General features: G+C 40.4%; 1 protein-coding gene across 2 annotated transcripts in view; it reads left to right on the top strand.

The window, feature by feature from the left end:
* The window catches only part of LOC119653244, a 197,118-nt gene that overhangs the window by 138,130 nt on the left and 40,036 nt on the right, over positions 1-18,952 (top strand). For both annotated transcript variants that reach the window (XM_038057844.1, XM_038057845.1), the window contains exon 2: positions 8,161-8,461. In XM_038057844.1, the coding sequence (XP_037913772.1) occupies positions 8,286-8,461 (176 nt within the window). In that variant the 5' untranslated portion in view covers positions 8,161-8,285. The remainder of the gene's footprint in view (positions 1-8,160; positions 8,462-18,952) is intronic.

Raw genomic sequence — 18,952 nt, 5'->3', positions numbered from 1 at the left:
ACACGGAAAATGCAGACTATTTTCATTATCAGTTTAAATCGATTGTTTCGAAGTGTTTCGCATGACCTCGATAATTTTTGGAATCCCTGATTCAGTACTTCCCCCATTTCCAATTAAAAATTGCAAAAACATACATCTATATTTGTTCTGTTTAGCGCTGAAAATCCAATCATCCAATCATTTGCCAGAAATATGGCTCCCCTTCACACTTTTTTTGTAAGTATGAGCTGTCCGGGTACTCCCATTTCTTTTTATCTACTACATTTGAGTTTCATTGAGATTTTATGCAATTGAGAAAGAAGCCTTCAACAGCAAGGCAAGCACAAAGCCAGGCACAATCATCTCTGACCGGAACCAGGATTCGTGTTTGGGGCTTGAAGATCGTAAGATTGACGTTGAACTTATTCATCTATAGCAGAACAAATCTTAGTTGAGAGAAGATAGTTGAACATATGTACAAAGGTCTCCTTGCTGTTTTCCAAAAACTTTACTTAATCATGCGCTATATGCAAACTGCTGTTGGCGTTTATTTACATATTCTTGAAATCCTCATTACCAACGGTTACAGCACGTTTTGTTGGTGTTTCTAATTCTCTAAAGTATTTCCAGTTTTTGCGGAAATGAATTTTGAATATTGGATCTACCAAAAAAATTGTCTTGCTTATATGTGTACATGTAGCACAATCGTATTCATCTGTTAATATTCCGTCATTCACTAGCGTTTCCCACTTGCCATTTAACCTGCCGCGTGTAGAGTAGCTTTGGTTTACTAAGGGTATATCAATGTTATCCCGCTTTTACCCAGTGCCTCTTGATGAAGCTCGGTGATTTCATCTTCACTTTCACATTGTTCAGTAATTATGATATATATCAATGAGGTAATTGCTTTTGTATCATTTGTGGCTTTGTTGTATACTCGGGTTTTGGTCATCTTATTTACGGGTCTCCTTTTGTATCCGTTTAATCAATTTTTCACCATGTTGGGGCAACCTATTCGTCGTCCATTTTAGCAGGGTGGATTCCACTGTATGTCGCAGCCAGCAATACAATTCTCGCCCTTCCTTAAGCGGTTATATACAGTTGTGATGGTCGCCGAAATCGAAAAATTTTTATTGCATATTCTTTAGGTACATTATCTCAAGAACATTCTCACTAAATTTCATAAGAATCGGAGCATTGGCTCCTCCTCGCTCCTCCATCGTATTTGTTCATGGTCCTTTGGACCTCCATCGCCGTATATACTGTCTGTAGTTGCTGCCACAAAAAAGCGATAATGGCTTGTAGCCAAACGAGCTCCAAACTTTCGATAATAAGTAGTATCAATTTTACTTTCAGTAGTTATCCTCTAATCAGCTGTTCATATAATAGTCGAACTCTACCTCCTGCGTTGTCCGTCCGTTATCTTTTCAAGCAAACAATTCTGGTTAGACACTCAAAAAAAGCGAGCGTGCGATAGCCATTCGGTCGCCCTGTAATTACCTGACAGTCGCCTGTTTTTGGCTCTGTATCTTCGGAAGCATTACATATTAGACTTTGTAATTTTTGGTGTATATTTTCAAATATATTATCGCTTGCCGCGAAAAAAAATAATTTTCGATTCTTTTGACCTCTTAAAGCAGACTCCTCCCTTAAATTCATCCTTCATTTGCAAAATTTAGCAGCAATATAGGCCATTGGGTACGTGGTCGTCGTCAAGGCTCTACAGCCCATTTCAAGCCTTGGCCTTTACTGGATGTCTTTCCTTCAACCATCTTGATCCATCGATCGCGTCCTTCCAATTTGGCAATTTGAACAGTGGTTTTCGTCTTCTGTTCTTCCTTGGAATATCCTTTTAGGTATCCGAATATTGTCCATACTTTGAACGTGGTCAACCAATTGCAACTTCCAAAGTTTGATTATTTTTAAGATTGCGGAATCTTCAAATATTTGAAATAACTCATGGTTATATCTAATTCCCCATTGGTCGTCCTGTCGATTAGGTTCTATTATTATCCTCAGACCTTCCTCTCAAAGGTATTGAGCAATTTTTCGGAAGTTTCATATCCGTAGCTTAGGACAAGCCTTATTATCGGTTTGTGCACTCGAAGCTTTACTTTCCTGTATATACATATTACAGAGAAGAAACCTTTGTTTACGAGCTGAATTCGGCGTTTTATTTCCTCCACTTCATTTCAACCTTGCGACAGTTTAGAGTTGTTTAAAGTTGTCAACATTTTCCAAGTTTCGCTCGTTAATCGTTATCGTTTGTCTTTTTGCGTATTGAGCGTAATTTTTCGCGTTTCCGGTATAATTTTCGTCTTGTTTTCATTAATTCGTAGATCAACAAAACCTCACTTGCTGATGTAAAAGTTCCTGTCATGATGTTTATATCGTCCGCATATCCGATGATTTGGCAGGACTTATAGAGTAGCGTTGCCTTTTGTGTCCACAGGCAACTTTCGTATAATCTACTCAGCCCATCTCTTTGCTTTAATCCAACGTTTGTTCCAAACACATCTTTCAGGCTATTATTGATTCTGACTTGCGTGGTTGAGTGGGACATTGTCATCCTGGTAAGCCTTACCAATTTTGCTGGAATTCCTAAGTCATTGTACAGTTCATTTCAATCAATACTGTCGTATTCCTGCATGAAGCCAACGAATATTTCATGGGCGTGGATATTGAATTCCCAGCATTTTTCTAATAGCTGTTTGATCGTTCGTAAATAACTAGTCAGTTGCCGATCTTGCTTCTTGGTCGTACCAAGTAATGAGATGCTCTGCAATTTCCGCACGTGAAATTCTTCCCTTTTTTGTGGATAGGGCATATCATTCTTTTTGATCACTCTTGCAGGATGTATTCTTAGTTCCAAATGGATAGAACAAAATTATTGATACAATAGTTTGGGTTCCTGGACTTTGATGAGCTGATGAGTTTAGCAGGGATGTTATCTATGCCCGGTGACTTGTTCATGGCTCGCTCTATTTCCTCCGATGTTGGCGTTTAATGTTCTTGTAGAGCCTGGTGATTGTGTTATATGTGAAGGGTACAGAAGCTTTTTGAAAAATTTACATTGGACAAACCAAAATACTTTGAAAAGGCTTATTTCAAAGTATCTTGATTTGTCTAATGTAAATATGCCAATTGTCTGAGTGATTTATCCTTATATTCTAAATGATGCTCTCAAATAGTTTTACATTTTCAATGGAAATGCCACAAGAAACACCACATCATAAGAATCTCCAAGAGCAGGTATTTGAAGATGATTTTCATGGCTGTATAAGAAAATAACCAGACGTACCATTATACCTGTAAGACGCCAAGAGAATAAAAGGAAAGCTCAAAAGAACATTTCGAAGAAGGATGTGAAAAGGATAAGAAGAGAAGTGGTAGACCAACAGCACTTTCCGCAGAACCGACAAGAATGATCCGAACATTGATCGAAAATAAGCTAAGGGTAGGCACACAAAAAGTATTGGTTGTACGCATCCTTGGGGCTCTGTAAACAAGTACCGAATCGAACTGTACCATATAATGATAGATTCGATGAACCAAATGAAGGCAAAAGGTGTATATACAATGTGTGAAGCCTCTACTTTCATCAAAGAACATCGGCAATCTCCTGAACTTATGCCAGGAGCTTCAAAATGTTGACCTGGCTGTAGATAACGCCCACGGTCGAGCGCGGCATGCAAACACCCTGTTTATGAACAAATTGTGGATACAACTGTTTCCTACGAGTCGCAACGCCCAACCAACAGAACGAGGGATCCCGCAATACAGTGCCTGACATTCGGCGTAAAAGTCATGATAGCTGACGGAGTGAGCAGTCGCAGGAAAGGCCGATTACAATTTATCGAAGAAAAAATGGCCATTAATGGCGATTGTGTATGTGTGTGTGTAGTGGGGGAGAAGCTACAGCTTCTGAGCACTCAGGCCGTGTTGGCCCATTATACTCGCCACCCCCATCTAACGGAATATTCCGGATTCGTTAACGTATCGCAGGACTTCCGTTAGTGGATGTGATGCTACCCGTTGCAACTGGAGAACATCGGCACCAATGATGCGTCTATAGGCGGGGCATTAACATAGAAAATGTTCCGGAGATCCCGCTTCCTCATTACAAGATGGACACTTATCATCTTGGATAATTCCTATTCTGAACATATGCCCAGCTAATAAATTATGGCCAGTCAGAATGCCGACAATACTTCTGCAAGCCTTCTTGCTTTTCGACAGGATAAACTTTTCCTTATGTTTGGTTGGTTCTGACAGGAAGAGTTTGGTCTCTCTAGCAGCATTAAGGCTTGCCATTATAAGGAGCTTGTTCCCAATTTTTGATAGCACCTTCAGCCAATGCTACCGACACCCCAATTGCTGGTGCCGGTCCGGGGATGGGCAAAGTTGAAGCCTCTTTTGCTAAGGCATCCGAGATTTCATTTCCCTCTACACCACAATGACCTGGCACCCAGAGTATATCCACCGTATTGAATTTAGAAACAAAATTCAATCGGTTTCTACATTCCTAAATGATTTTTGAAGTGATCAAAGTACTACCCAACGCCCTCAATGCAGCTTGACTATCGCTACAGATTGCGATGCGCCCGCCCTTCAACCGCTGGTCAATCATCCAGATTGCCGCGCTTAGGATCACATACACTTCAGCCTGAAAGGCCGTTGTGTATTGTCCCCAAGGAAAAGCCCACTTCTCGTTTTTATTCGAGAGGTAGACTCCTGCTCCAGAAACATTTTCTGTCTTTGAGCCATCGGTGTAGAAGACGTCAGGATATCCTGACACGCATTCTTCTATCATAGTTCATCCCAGTTTTCTCTCCGTTTCAAGATAACATTATACCTTCTACAAAAGAGATGTAGGGGGATTTGAGAATTGGAAAGCATTGCGAAAACTAGATTCAGTTCTCTTCCAATGCTTTGTGTCCCCCACGTCCATTGTGTTCTGTTAAAAAACATAGATCTAATCGAATTCGTCTATGAGCTGCTCTCATTGCAGTGCTCTGAATAAACAAATCCAAGGGCTGTAAATTGAGTAATGCATTCAGAGCTGCGCCGGATGTGGTGCTCATGGCACCGGTGATACCAAGACACCCAGTTCATTGCAGTGTGGCTAGTTTACAGCGAAAACTATTATGTTTCACCTTAACCCACCACACTACGGATGCATAAGCGAAGATTGGCCTAATGATAGTAACATATATCTACATCACTACCTGAAACCCCATATCATTGCAAAGGTCCGCCGACACAGCCCATAAGCTGTAATAGCTCGTTTCATCTTTACCTCTACATGTTTGTTCGAAAGAAGCTTCTTGTCTAGGATAACTCCCAGGTATTTCACTTCTTCGGAGAATTTAAGGGTTGTACCCCTCATCTCTGGAAGGCAAAGACCTTTCAGTTTCCTCTTTTTTGTAACTATAATAATGCCATCGTAGTTTTATTTTAATTTACTGAAAGTCCATTGCTGAGACACCAACTGTCAATCAAATCAACGGCGCGTTGTGTATTTCTACCCACCGTTCTGAGGTCTCGACCAACAACCTCGTCATCCGCATAAGCTTGAACGTGTATTGGCGGACTTTGCAGTTCGCATAGTAGTGAGTTGATCAGCATATTCCACAGAAGAAGAAGTAGCGTTTCCCTTGTTAAGTAGCGATCAACACCCACTTTAGCACACAACAATCTCTGCGGTAGCATAGCGTAGATCCACTTTATTAGAGTTCCGTCAACACCATGCTCTCTGGCGGCATCACAGAGCACACAGTCAAAAGCCCCTTCAATGTCCACGAACACCCCCATCGCGTATTCACCCTTCAGAGTTGCATCCTCTATCTTTGAAACCAAAGAATGAAGAGCAGACTCACAGGGCTTTCCACGTTGGTAAGCACGTTGGTTTTCTTTTAGAAGGTGCGACTTTGGCGCCTTCTCGCGAATGTGACGCTCAACCAGTCTCTCCAGACATTTCAGCGAAAATGATATTAGCCTGATTTGTCTGCAGTTCTTTGGATTAGAATAGTCATCTTTCCCAGGCTTTGGTATGAAGACCACCTTCACCTTCTGCCAAGAGGAAGGCACGTAGCCCAGAGCAAGGCATCCTCGAAAAATATTTCTTAGAAGTTTCTCTAAGTGCTTGTGTCGGAGCAGGAAACGCATACGAAATTTATTTCAAATGTTGCGAATGTGAGCAAATAGATGGCGCGCCGAACTCTCCACTCTTTTGAGCTCGCCACGGGTGTGGAGGACTAGCGGTGAGAAGGTGCCGTTCTCTTCTGTCTTGACCACCGGCATGTATGCAAAGCACGCTTTCTTTTTGAACAAAATTCATCGATTATCTGAACCGAAGTATTTTTTTAATGTGTAGTGATTTTATAAAATCAAGTTCAATTAAAATTAGTAACTAGCTAAATTCGGTGTATCGTTTTATTTAAACCAAAGAAAAAACAGACGTAACATAGAACTAAATTGAAATTGTTTAACAATTGATCCCAACTATAACTAAGCAGACAACGTGAAACTTTGTTCTGCCTAGCATTAACCGTAAAGGTTCATGAAAGATATTTTGGAAACTACGACCAAAGTGCTGCGCTTGATGCGAAAGTAGAATTGTTACAGTGAGGTGACACAAAGCATCTTGAAATTTTTGTATGAGCTGCCGAATGGCCAGCAAACGAATACTAATTGGTGATATTCCTTTTGCATAATAACGTTCGAGCTGAACGAGCCTGGCCCCAAAACTAGTTGCGGAGCACCGCTCTCGCAGCGTCCCAACTCCCCTTGCAACACCTTCGTGTTGAAGGGTTTGCAGAAACCGCCAAGCAATTATTTTTCCTATCTAAAATTTCTGGCAATATCGATTAATTGGGGTAACGACCGAAAATTTAAATGATTGAGCTTTGTAGTTGTTGCGGTCATTTTATTGAGTTAATGTCCCATGATTAATGTCCAAGCTATATTCAATAAATTAGGAAAATCTTCTACAAACTAGTGGTTAAGCGTTCGCCCAAAGTTCGTCGTTATTGAAAGGTCCTTTACATCGTTTAATCATTTTTCCGCTCGATGAACTTTTTTCCAAAAATGGAAAATGTTCGCACGCACCTCAAGCAATTTCTTTTTGGAAGTATCCTTTCGAAGTAGACTTCCATCGTCTAAATAACCGAAACGCAAATACTACAACTGCCCCTTCCCATCTCTTTCTGGTAAGCACCCTCAATTTTTTTATTGGCGCCACAGTGGCTTTCCCAGTTCAAATAAACTAAATTGAAAATCAATGGAAATTCATTGACTGATAAATCAAGCCGACAAACCATAACACTGAAAATGTGAAGCAAAAAATCTTATTCTCCCTAAAGTGAATGGTATCAATGGCCTTTGTAGATTTATGTGCTTAGAAAGCACAAAGCAATTTTAGTGAGGAGATGCAAATAAGTTAGCCAAACTGAAGAGAGATTCAGCCACTAGACAAATTTTGATGTGCGAATTAAATTGCACTTACTCGCGGACATGTCTAGATCATCAAAAGTGGATGGAGGGGTCTTCTGAAAGTCATCGACATTATCATGGTTTACCCATCAAAGCCGACAAACAGCTGCTTGCGTGCGAAGTGCACTAAGCTTTTATTGCATTTCGCTACCGTATGGTATCATATGTTTAGGTCGCAGCACTATTGGAAGATGAATTAGATTTAACCCCCAATCTGATGGCATATTCCGTAAAATTTACATCGACTTCGGCAATAAGTATGCCTGTAAAGTAGAAAGCAGAAACAGAAACTACGCGAAACGATTTATATAAATTATTAAGCTTATATGTATTTGGGGAGGCGTTCCAACGTAAATACTCTTCCCAGTTGAGGGTTAATTAAATTATCTATTTTTCCACGTGGACATGTTGTAACTATCTGGCTTGTGAAATACTAATCCAATTTCGGTTGCTTGGAATCGTGTGCAGTTTCTTCAGAAAACCAGTTTTACGATTTGACTTGCCTATTTATGTTAACAACCTACAAAAAAGACTCAAAAATTCGCTCAGATTCATGTTACGAAATAACAAGAAAGACTAATTTGTTTACAAATATTATGCATAAGAAAAATTGTTTTTAATCTGTTGAAAAGTTGTACGACTTAATTTTCACAAGTTTAATTCGCTCATTCTCTTTCATTTTTTCAGATCTCATTGCAGAGGAAAGTGTTCCGACAAGGGATATTCTGATTAGGCACTCTTCTTGTCTGCACGTATCTAAAATAGACAATAATTAAAAATTTACAAAATTGTAACGGAAATATATCCGGTGAATGACATTACTTGGGCCCAGTGCCCCTGGAATGGCCTTTATGATGAAGAAGAAAAAATATAAGTTTAAAGTTGAGGTTCAACTTGAGGAGCTCGTGGAAGTTGCCTTAGTTAATGAGGTGCTATTTGCTAAGATACGATTATTGGATGGCGGATCGTTTCAGGATTATAGTGCTAGGTAAGTAGTAATTTGTCTAAAATTATATACAATACACCTTACTAGAAAAAAGTCATTTATTGTGTGTAAAGTCCATGAGTTGCTTGTACTGAAACATGTGAGCCGAGGCAGATAATGACTGAATATTCGAGAAAAAACATACATCACAACACATTTTATATCTAGAAAAATTCTATTAATCTCCGTCTAGCATAGAAGATGGGATCAGGGAAGAAAAAAGAAATTAGAAAAATAAATTGAATCTTTGCGCACAAATTAGCCGAAAATTGGCTGCCTAATTTTGTCGGGATATAAGTCATTTCTTGTTTGGTGAATAACAAAGTTATTATTTTAGGTGATGTTGCGAGTATAGAAACTTTTGAACCGATATTGAAAATTTTAGGACTTGTTTGACTGTTTCAATCTTCTGTTGTCCAATATATCAAAATGATATAAAGTCTTAATATCAATGCTCTTTTCAACTAACAACACATCATTAACTTATTTAGTTGTTGGAGCTCAGAATGGTGTTAACCTTTCGTAAGTTTTTTTTCTGGGAGTAGGGTAGGTGAATGCATTTACGCACGATTGTTGGAGTCCCGCAACAGTATACCATCGGGCTACCAACTAAACACCTCCCTATCATTAGAGAATTAGCTTGGAACCATTTGACACATTACTTCGAGCTAGCCCTCGCGCTCGCCTGGCTCGCCAACGGGAGGGGAGAGGAGAAAGGGAGAACTTGTCATCCGATCCCTTCGCGGCACAGCACATCGGATGTATGCAAAATGTCAAAATTCGAAACGATGGAGTTTGTGGTTTATTTGAATTTGTCTTGTCATCTGGAGTTAATTTTAGGGATCAATGTTTTGGAAGATGCAAATAAAATTAAAATATTTTTAATTAACACGGATGGACAGGGTTGTAACTTTTCCCTCACGGCAGATGTAATTTATTGGATTGTTTTCAGAGGTTGAGTTGATTTGTACAATTGAAATTCAGATTCGAAATTTAACAGAAAATATAAATCATCATCAAAGGTGCTACAACCGGTACCCGGTCTAGGTCTGCCTTAGTAAGGAACTTCAGAAACCCCGGTGTTGCGCCGAGATCCATCAATATGATATCCCTAAAAGCTGTCTGGCGTCCTGACTTACCCCATCGCTCCATCTCAGGCAGGGTTTGCCTCATCTGCTTTGTTTATCATAGATATTAACTTTCCGGGATAGATGATCCTCATCCATACGCATTAAGTAACGCGTCCACCGCAACCTGTTGAGCCGGATTTTATCCACAACCGGACGGTCGTGGTATCGCTCATAGATTTCGTCGTTATGTAGACTACGGAGTCGTCCATCCTCATGTAGGGGCCAACAATTCTTCGGAGAATCCTTCTCCCGAACGCCGCCAAAAGTTCGCAATTTTTTTTGCTAAGAACCCAAGTCTCCGAGGAATACATAAGGTTGGCAAGACAATAGTCTTGTACAGTAAGAGCTTTAACCCTATGGCGAGACATTTCGAGCTAAACAGTTTTTGTAAGCTGAAATAGGCTCTGTTGGCAGCGAACAACCGTGCGCGAATTTTATTGTTATAGCTATTATCGGTTATGATTTGCGACCTTAGATAGAAATTTTCAACGGTATCAAAGTTGTAGTCTCCTATCTGTATTCATTTCATTTGACCAGTGCGATTCGATGGTGTCCGTTCTATGGTTTTTGGCGCTGACCATGTACTTCGTCTTGCCGCGAGATTTTGGGATGCACATTAATGGCAACCCAAAATCTCGCGCCGCCTGATTGATCTGGATGAAGGTAGACTGTACATCTCGGGTTGTTCTTCCCATAATGACAATCTCGTCAGCATAGGTCAATAGTTGAGTGGACTTAAAGAAAATGGTGCCTCTTGCATTCACATCTGCATCACGAATGACATTCTCCAGGGCCAGGTTAAAGAGGACCCGTGATTGGGCATCCCCTCGTTTTAGACCGTTGTTAAGGTTGAATGGTCTCGAGAGTGATCCTGTTGCTTATATCTGGCCTCACACATTGGTCAAGGTCAGGCAAGTCAGTCTTATCAATTTCGTCGGGATATCGATTCTCTCATGGCCGTGTACAGTTTCACCTTGGCTATGCTGTCATAACTGCTTTAAATTCGATGAAAAGGTGGTGCAACTCATAACCATATTTAAGCAACTTTTCCATCGCTTGTCAGACAGAGAAAATCTGATCTGTTGCTGATTTACCTAGCGTGAAGCCTCTTTGGTATGGGCCAATGATGTTCTGGGCGCTTGAGGCTATCCAGCCTAGCATGATAGTGAAGAATATCTTATAGATTGTACTCAGCATCTCTATAATTGCTGCACTGCGTGATATTTCCCTTTTTATGTATGGAACAGATAGTGCCCCGTTGCCAGTCGTCAGGCATTGATTCGCTGTTCCACACCTTGAGCATCAATCGATGAACCGCTTGGTGTAAACGGTCGCTTCCATATTTAAGCAATTCGTTTATAATTTCATCGGCTCCTGACGGTTACGACTTACGGTTTTTAAGCCGATGGATTGCAGGACTGTGTCTTGCATGCTTGGTGGCAGTATTTGTCCGTCGTCTGCAGTTGGCGGGACCTCCAACCCGCCGATAATCTGATTGTTGAGCAGATTATCAAAATACTCAACCCGTCGCTACATTTTGTTGGATATCAGATTTCTCTCTTTGTCAGTTCCGTTACTAGCTTACATTCATTGTCGAACCAGCAGTTCCGACTTTTCTGCGGTTATTGCGGCATCCCTTTCCCGCTTGTAGGTGTTACGGAGGGCTGTATTGTGAATGGCTTCAGTATTCACTCTTACCTGATTGGCAGAGGGAATTGTAGGCTTTGTTGTAATTCGAGCCCAGAGCACTATGTTAGCACTTGGTGAGTTTGGTTGAAAGTGGTCGCCCCTGGAGAGGCACACATATGTTTGTGGACCGCTTTTCGCACAAAGTAGGTATTTCAAACTGCCATTTCGTGCCGTGTTCGTGTTTGTGCCCGTATTTATGATAACGTTCTTCAGGTGATTATGAAGATCATTTGTTGATGCTTCGTCTCCAGGATCTCTATTGACTGCGGCTATTGCGGCACCCATTTCCCTCTTATAGGTGTTGCGAAGGACTGTGTTGTGGATGGCTTCAGTGTTCACTCTCACCTGATTGTCAGAAGGGATTCTAGGTGGTATTGTTATTCGAGCTCGGAGCACCATGCCAACGAGATAGTGATCTGAGTCTATATTGGCCCTCCTATATGTTCTGACATTCATCAAGGTTGAGAGGTGGCGGCGTTCAATCAGCAAGTGGTCAATTTGGTTGAAAGTGATCCCGTCTGGAGAGGCCCACGTATGTTTGTGAACCGCTTTCCGTATCCATCTACGACTCTGCAGTCTCCTCTGTAGGGGCGTGACATTTATGAGGCTCGTATTTTAAAATTTGCCTCGCAAACGCAGAGTGCATAGCGTTTCACTTATATTTTCAAAGTCGATAGCAGCAGGTCTCATTTTTTTGACTGGCTAAGAAACCTACTCCGAGCACATGGTTTATTGGATGGCCCCTACAATATATGGTGTAGTTGCTGGGGCAGGGTATCGGCTAGTTGTGAGCAGCATTCGGTTTTTACAGGGAGCGCATGTTTCTTGAGAAAATGCGTAAATCGTTATTCCGTTGTTGCCGGGTTCGTCATTGCAAAGTCCATCCTATCCGAGGCTTCTTCTGTGGTTTTTCTCCATTATCATCTTTTACTCAACTCCACCAGGTTTGCATTTTCTTTTTGAAAGACAAATTTTATAAGCCGGCAGTAACAGGCCACACTTCTTTTGCTGTCCTCTTATCCAGCAGTTTCAGTGGCATCATAGCTGGAAGAAACGAATATCCATCGGTGCCGTGGTTGTTTACTGGCTATGGATCCTTTCAACAAATCTAAGTCAATGTATAAAGCTGATACCTGGGAAAGATTTAAAGATGACTGCTGACAAATAGCTGATGATTTTGGACCCATATCTGCAGCAAAACTCCTTCATTCGCATTTTCAGTTAGTGAAACTGAATGAAGTCTTCCACAAAGTTCATCTGACCCAGATTACGGTGCATTGATTGTAAGGTCCACTGGCAATTGCACAAATTGTAGGAGCGGAAAAGCGTAACGCAGATGAAAGTTCCTACAAATTTTACCGACTTTGTCCAATTTTTTATTAAACTTGAGGCAATATAACGTAATTATGTTCTTGATTTTTCTTTGCAATTTTTCCCTTGACTTATTTCAATATCGAAAATGGTTTTACATAAACGGTGCTTATTTTGTCATCCTGAATACAACTCTGCCGATTGCGCTTTTTTTAATGGTGGCCCCGCCTAGAAAATAGTGTAAACTCTAAAGTCGTATTCAAAAGCACACAAACTACACGGCAAAGAAAAGTGTATACAAGAAGCAACTAAAATATGCAAAAAAATCAAAAGGATATTTATAGATTTTTTTAAAACTTTTTTAAAGTTACAACTTCGATAATGATAATTATTCTGACTTTACAGGCCAGCAAGACAATTTAGTGACAAAAAAATTTTATTTAAAAACACTATAAAACTGCATACTCTGTCAAGTATATTCCATATTCGGAGACGGGCTTCTAATCAATATGTGAAGCGTTTCACATGAAAGATGAAGTAAACTGATGTAGCGCTTATTTAAGCAAGAATAATTCCTTTCCTTCCGCCATTGCTATCGTCATAATGAAAAATGTAAACAATGGTACATTCAGATTTAACAATTGTCCCCTTATTAATACCAATTAGTAAAAAATTCATTAAACTATATTTCGATTTTCAATTTATGTTCACTGGACAATCCACTGTGCGGCGGTCGAGCTCAATCTTCTTCGTAGCAACATCTACTAGCGCTCCTCAACACCTCTCTGACAATGTTGTCTTGAGAGAACACCCCTCATTCTATATAAAGCTGCTGACGAAAGTCGTCCCACCTTTGACAAGAGAAAAAGGTGTGTTCGGCGTCGTCCACCGCTCCATTGCAGAACACTCAATCAGGAGATCGTGCATTCTAAATTTTGTGCAGCTAAAACTGAAAACCTCCATGCCCACTTCAAAGTTGGGTAGGGAGGTAATCAGTCTCATAATGCGTGCAGTTCAGCCACGGATCTAAATTGTCGATGAGCTGTGCAATTCATTTGCTGGCTCATTTTGTCAAGAGAGCTGCCACTCGGTAAGTGTGCGTTGACGTTCACCGCGGGCAATCAACTCTCGCAAATCTTCGCCCTTGAGACTGTAGATAGCTCTCGTTCCTTAGCAAGGAGGGCAACAAGGATCACCATCAGGACCGGTTCTGAAACAGTGCGATAAGCGAACGCCACTCGCGAAACTCCCGTCTCTGCATTTGCTTATAATGCACCCTCTTGTCAAAGATATCGGCCTATACATCAGCGCCGTAGAGCAGAACGGACCGCGTTGCTCCCATAAGAAGATGTCTCCTGGTAGATATAATGCCCTCAACATTCGCCATTAGCGGAATCAAGGTCGAGTCCGCTGCTGTTTTGAATTGCTCGAAGAAGCTCCTCTTCGGGCGAAGCATTACACCAACGTATTTAACAGCTGGTTTTGATTCTTTCGCCGATCGATATAGGAGTCCAGATTCTCTTTCTCGAGCCGACCCCGCTTGTCATCCATCCGCTTACTCGTCACATCAATATGCCAAGACTGCTTTGCACCTGTTCAACAGTGCGTCCAGCAACAAGTGCTGCAACGTCGTTTGTATAACCGACCAAGCGCGACTCTTCTGGCATGCCGAGTCTTAGCAGACTATCGTAAAAAACGGCCCTAGGATGGATCCCTGTGCTACTCTAGCATCTCATAGAGCAGAGGGCAGAATTTCCAATAAACCCTTAATATCCGCAGGAGATAGCTTGGCACGTGGAATGAGTTTTCTATTGTGCCTGATATATTTATCTATCTTACGTAAAGTTGCATTCATTCTCCGAAACCACTTTCAATCTCTGTCATATACAACATAACTCTTGTAACCGTTAACAAAATCCGCCTAGTTGTCATAGCAACACTTCAAAAGTTTATCACTGTTTTTAAATAGCAATTAACATCCACCCAACTTCCATCCAAATCTAAATCTTGGTCTATCTATTACAGTATCGGGAAAAAAATCTCAAAATTTTTAAGTATTTTTTTCTTTAAGAAGCCAAGGTATTTTCAATCTTCATGTTATATATTATAGATGATTTTATGGCATATCTTATATAGAATTAGATATGTAATTTCAATTTTTAAAAAAAGTTGTCATTAAGTAACCGCTTTCATTATTGCCATTTTCATCAATTTTCTGGGCGGTGAAAAACGTGCTCAAAGTTATTTTTTTTTCAATTTATGGTTGATTTATTGGAGAAAAAACGTGCTCAAAGTAACTTTCTTATTTTATTGTTGATTTATTGTCCTGTTAGAGCACAATTGCCCAAGAAGCTGAAGCCCTTTATCATTAAAGTGGCACAAAAAGGCTCTAATCAGAGAGTAGTTGCTCTGGAATTCAGCATCTCCCGCCGTCCGATTCCGTAACAAGCAAGAAAGAAAAGCGGATTTCCGAGGAAACCAACTGAGTCCCAGAGCCGCCTGCTTGTGTGTATTGTGCCAAAAAACCGTTTAAAATAGCGTTTTCATGTCGCGGATTCGGCCGACAACTCGTTAAAGTTGGATGTCACGACAAGTACGGCTAAAATATTTTGCGGTGGACAATGAAATTTGTTTTTTAAGGTTTTGTGTGAAACAAAACCTTATTAGAATCGATTCGATGTCTGTCTGTCCGTCTGTCTGTCTGTCTGTCTGTCTGTCTGTCTGTCTGTCTGTCTGTCTGTCTCTCTGTCTGTCTGTCACAGCCGATTTATTCGGAAACGGCTAAACCGATTGTCACGAAAATTGGTAGGAGTATGTGATCTGCCGTTCCCTTTACATGCAGCAACTGACGCCATTTTATGTTAAGTTTAAGGGGGGGCTCCCCATACATGTGAAAGGAGGGTGCAAAATTTTTTTTCATAAAATGTAGCCATGTGCGGTATCAAATGAAAGGTCTCAATTAGTACTTTTCGAAACTGGTTCAATATTTGGCATCGGGTGAAACATAGGGGAGTGAGGGCTCAAAATATGACCCCCAAAAAGTGTAACAGGTCTCGTTCTCAGAACCTATCCAACCGAAAAATCTGCAAAAAATCTCAGTAGTGCATCTCTACGAAATCTAGGCCTCAAAATATATCCGGTTCCGATATCTTCACAAATAAAGTTAATAATAGTATATTTCCACATTTTAGAGATTTACCCGGCACCCCCCTTATGTTCATCCCAGAAGTACAAAATGGCATACGTATAATGAAGAACATAGTGCACAATTTGGTCAAGTTTGAAGAAAATCCAACTATTATTAACAAAGTTATAGGGGGTAAAACTTTACAATTTTTTGTGAATTTCGTGCACTCTACAACCTGCATGACGTCATCATCACATATCAATTTGTCAATACCACAACGAAGTAGGTTCGTATGAATTGGGTGGAAAAGAATTATTTTGTTTAGTTCTTTAATCATTTGTATATGAATATCAATTATTCCAACGAGACATGTGTGTATATAGGTATATAGTATATGAGTGTTAATGAACTTTGCGGGTAGAGCTTAATTCAGATAGATATAAGAAGTAAATCGGAAATATGGATACGATCAATTTATATACGTGCCTATATGTGTACAGTATTCGAAAATAGGCAGTTTATTTGTTTAGGGTGAGCGTAACATCTACGGCTGTAATATGTACGTATGTCTCGTAATTTTGTAGCTGTATACGGGTAGAAAAATATGCGTTGAAATTTCTTAGATAAGATGAACACAAAACCTTTATACCCGAAGCACGAGCTTCCGGTATTCCGACTTGTTTTTTTTTGGTTTTGTATGTCTTATTTATGTTACATTATGCTGTTGTATGTCTAGGCATGCAAAGGCGATTGCTTTTCGGCCCATTCAAAAGGAATTAATATTGGAAAAAACTGTTACGCAAGATTATGATTCGCAAAAGAGTACGTTGAATGGAATGTCAAAGGCTGGACCGCCGTATTTTATCGGTCGACTAATGAAAATTTATGCTCATTTCAACAGAAGGGATTTGTCATGTTTGACTAACTTTTGGAAAACGGTAGGATATCAAGTACCAAGTACTGGCGGTTGAACAAGTTGAAATTAATGTCCATGTCTTTTTTTTACAGTTGGTATATAGGTTGAGAAAAGAACTAGGTGTTTCTCCTTATCCTGTAGCTTATTTGTTCATAGTGACTCCAAGAATAAAGGAATGGGCGAGGATTGTAGCGAATACCACATAGAGTGACACTTTCTGATGTTTACGCTAAGCCATTAGCTAGGCACAAGCGAACCAAAGTGCCTAGAGAGACGCAATCTAAAGTCAACGATATAGCAGAAAACATTTTAAGGTCGTCGCCATAGAACAATCAGAGAACTGTTTCTACCCTACACTACATTCAACATCTTTCAAGGTGTCTTGGTGCGATTGGTCACCTTTTGATTCAAGCTTAATTTATTGACAATCAGTACCCTCATATTTTTTGTTGTCGAATACTAGATGATCATTCGATGATTCGTCGACTCTCACTCCGGCCGCACTTACCAGAACTGACAAGTGCACAATTATACTTACTAATAACCACTAGGGAGTGAGGTTGTCGAAACTCATGCTTCGTTGCGACAGCCCATTGCCGTTTTTAATGTAAGATGGGACCCTGCTGTAGATTATTTTTTGCATCAGTTCTTCTTAGGTTTGGATGACATTATCAATTTCTGTTTTTTCCAATGGACAGCGACTCTTATGTTTTAAGCATACCTGGGAGATTTTGGAAGGTTTTAGTCAGTCATTAGACACGTGTTACAAGCTTAGCCACAGACACCGTTTTCAAATGTTTGTGGTTCGGTTATGTTGTCTATTTCCCGTTGCTCGTCACCCAGGTATGAGAAGACTTCAAGTGAGAGGGACTTTAATGGTATTTAAGGCCAGATGCCGTTATTTAAAAAAAATTTAATGTTAGAAAGTGTAGTTAAATCACATACTTAGTAACGACACTTTTTACTGAGATTTCTTTTGATTGCTTGTTAAAACTATTATAACAGCAATAATTTGAAACATATTGCTCTAAGAAAAGAGTCGGTAGTATATGCACTGATGGCTGTATCCAACGGGCTTACAGGACAGCGAATCGGTCTAACCGTAGCGAGGGTTGTTGCATCGTATGAAAATAGTCCCAATTCGCAGCGTCACAACTTCTTAAGCGGAAATAGTCGTGGCAGTTCGTTAATGGGGTTAGAGAGGGGAGCTTCTCTCTCCTCTTGTATTCTCCTCCATCCTTTCTGTTTAACGTGGTGGAGTTGAAAATTAAAACAATACCATGACGACATAACAAAAACTAACTTTGAAAAGCTATGACTTTTTACAGGGGGTGACCGCCACGAATTTCCCTCAGAATTGAAGTGAAGCCGCTCCTCACCCAATGCATAAACTTCTCACCCCCTACGAGGCTTGGGTTGAAAATTTAACTTCTATCAATTTTCATAGCAAGATCGAGTAAACAGTGTAGAAGTTAATCCTGTGCAGCGCCATCTTTTAGCGATTTACAGCATCTTAGCATAAACACTTTTTTGGTTAAAAAATACATATAAATATCAAAAAAGTTGACAAATGGGTCTGTCAGCAAGTGGGTACGGACTCCCATCATCCTCAAGAAAAAATATACATAATAATAATAATCGTTGGCGCAACAATCCATGTTGGATCAGGGCCTTGAAGTGTGTTAGAGCACTTCATTCAAAACCTTAACGGTACACTAGGAGGCAATGTGGTCAGCATTGCGCTCGCCCGAGATTATTACCCTGATTTGACTCAGGTACTCATTCACAGCTGAGTCGACTGGTATCCGACTGGTATCACGATGCAAATTCAACTGCCACCAGTGAGATTTGAACCGCGACCTTCCGTATGACAGCCTAGTGCTCTAACCACTGAGCTATCCGGACACATACATACCAATTTTAATGGCTTCGGAGTCCGTCGACCAACCACTTCCATTTTTAAGGTTTTGTGTGAATTGGAATAACATCGGGCCAGCTCTTAAAAGTTCTTGAGGACTTTATCGCGAAAAAAGGACCAATACGTGAAAACATAACTTCAAAACGAGATGTTTTTCCCTTTTCATTCAATTTTTGTGAAACCTACTGGTCCAACCCCTCTGATTGTCCAAAATGGTTTCAAAGCGTTTCAGTTGTAACGCTCAGTTCTTCTTCTTCTTCTGTCGTATTCGCCACCCGCCGTTTTCAACAAGTAATTTCGTTCGGCAAATTTCAAGAGCGCTTGCCGTTTACCAAAATGTCTTACTATTACACTGAAACTTGACTAAATACTGTAGTCAGTCCAGTACCTCTCGGTTATTAGC

Source organism: Hermetia illucens, chromosome 3 (assembly GCF_905115235.1).
Source record: "Hermetia illucens chromosome 3, iHerIll2.2.curated.20191125, whole genome shotgun sequence".
Lineage (NCBI taxonomy): Eukaryota > Metazoa > Arthropoda > Insecta > Diptera > Stratiomyidae > Hermetia > Hermetia illucens.
Note: the sequence above shows the minus strand (reverse complement) of the source record. Positions and strands in the feature narration are given on the sequence as shown.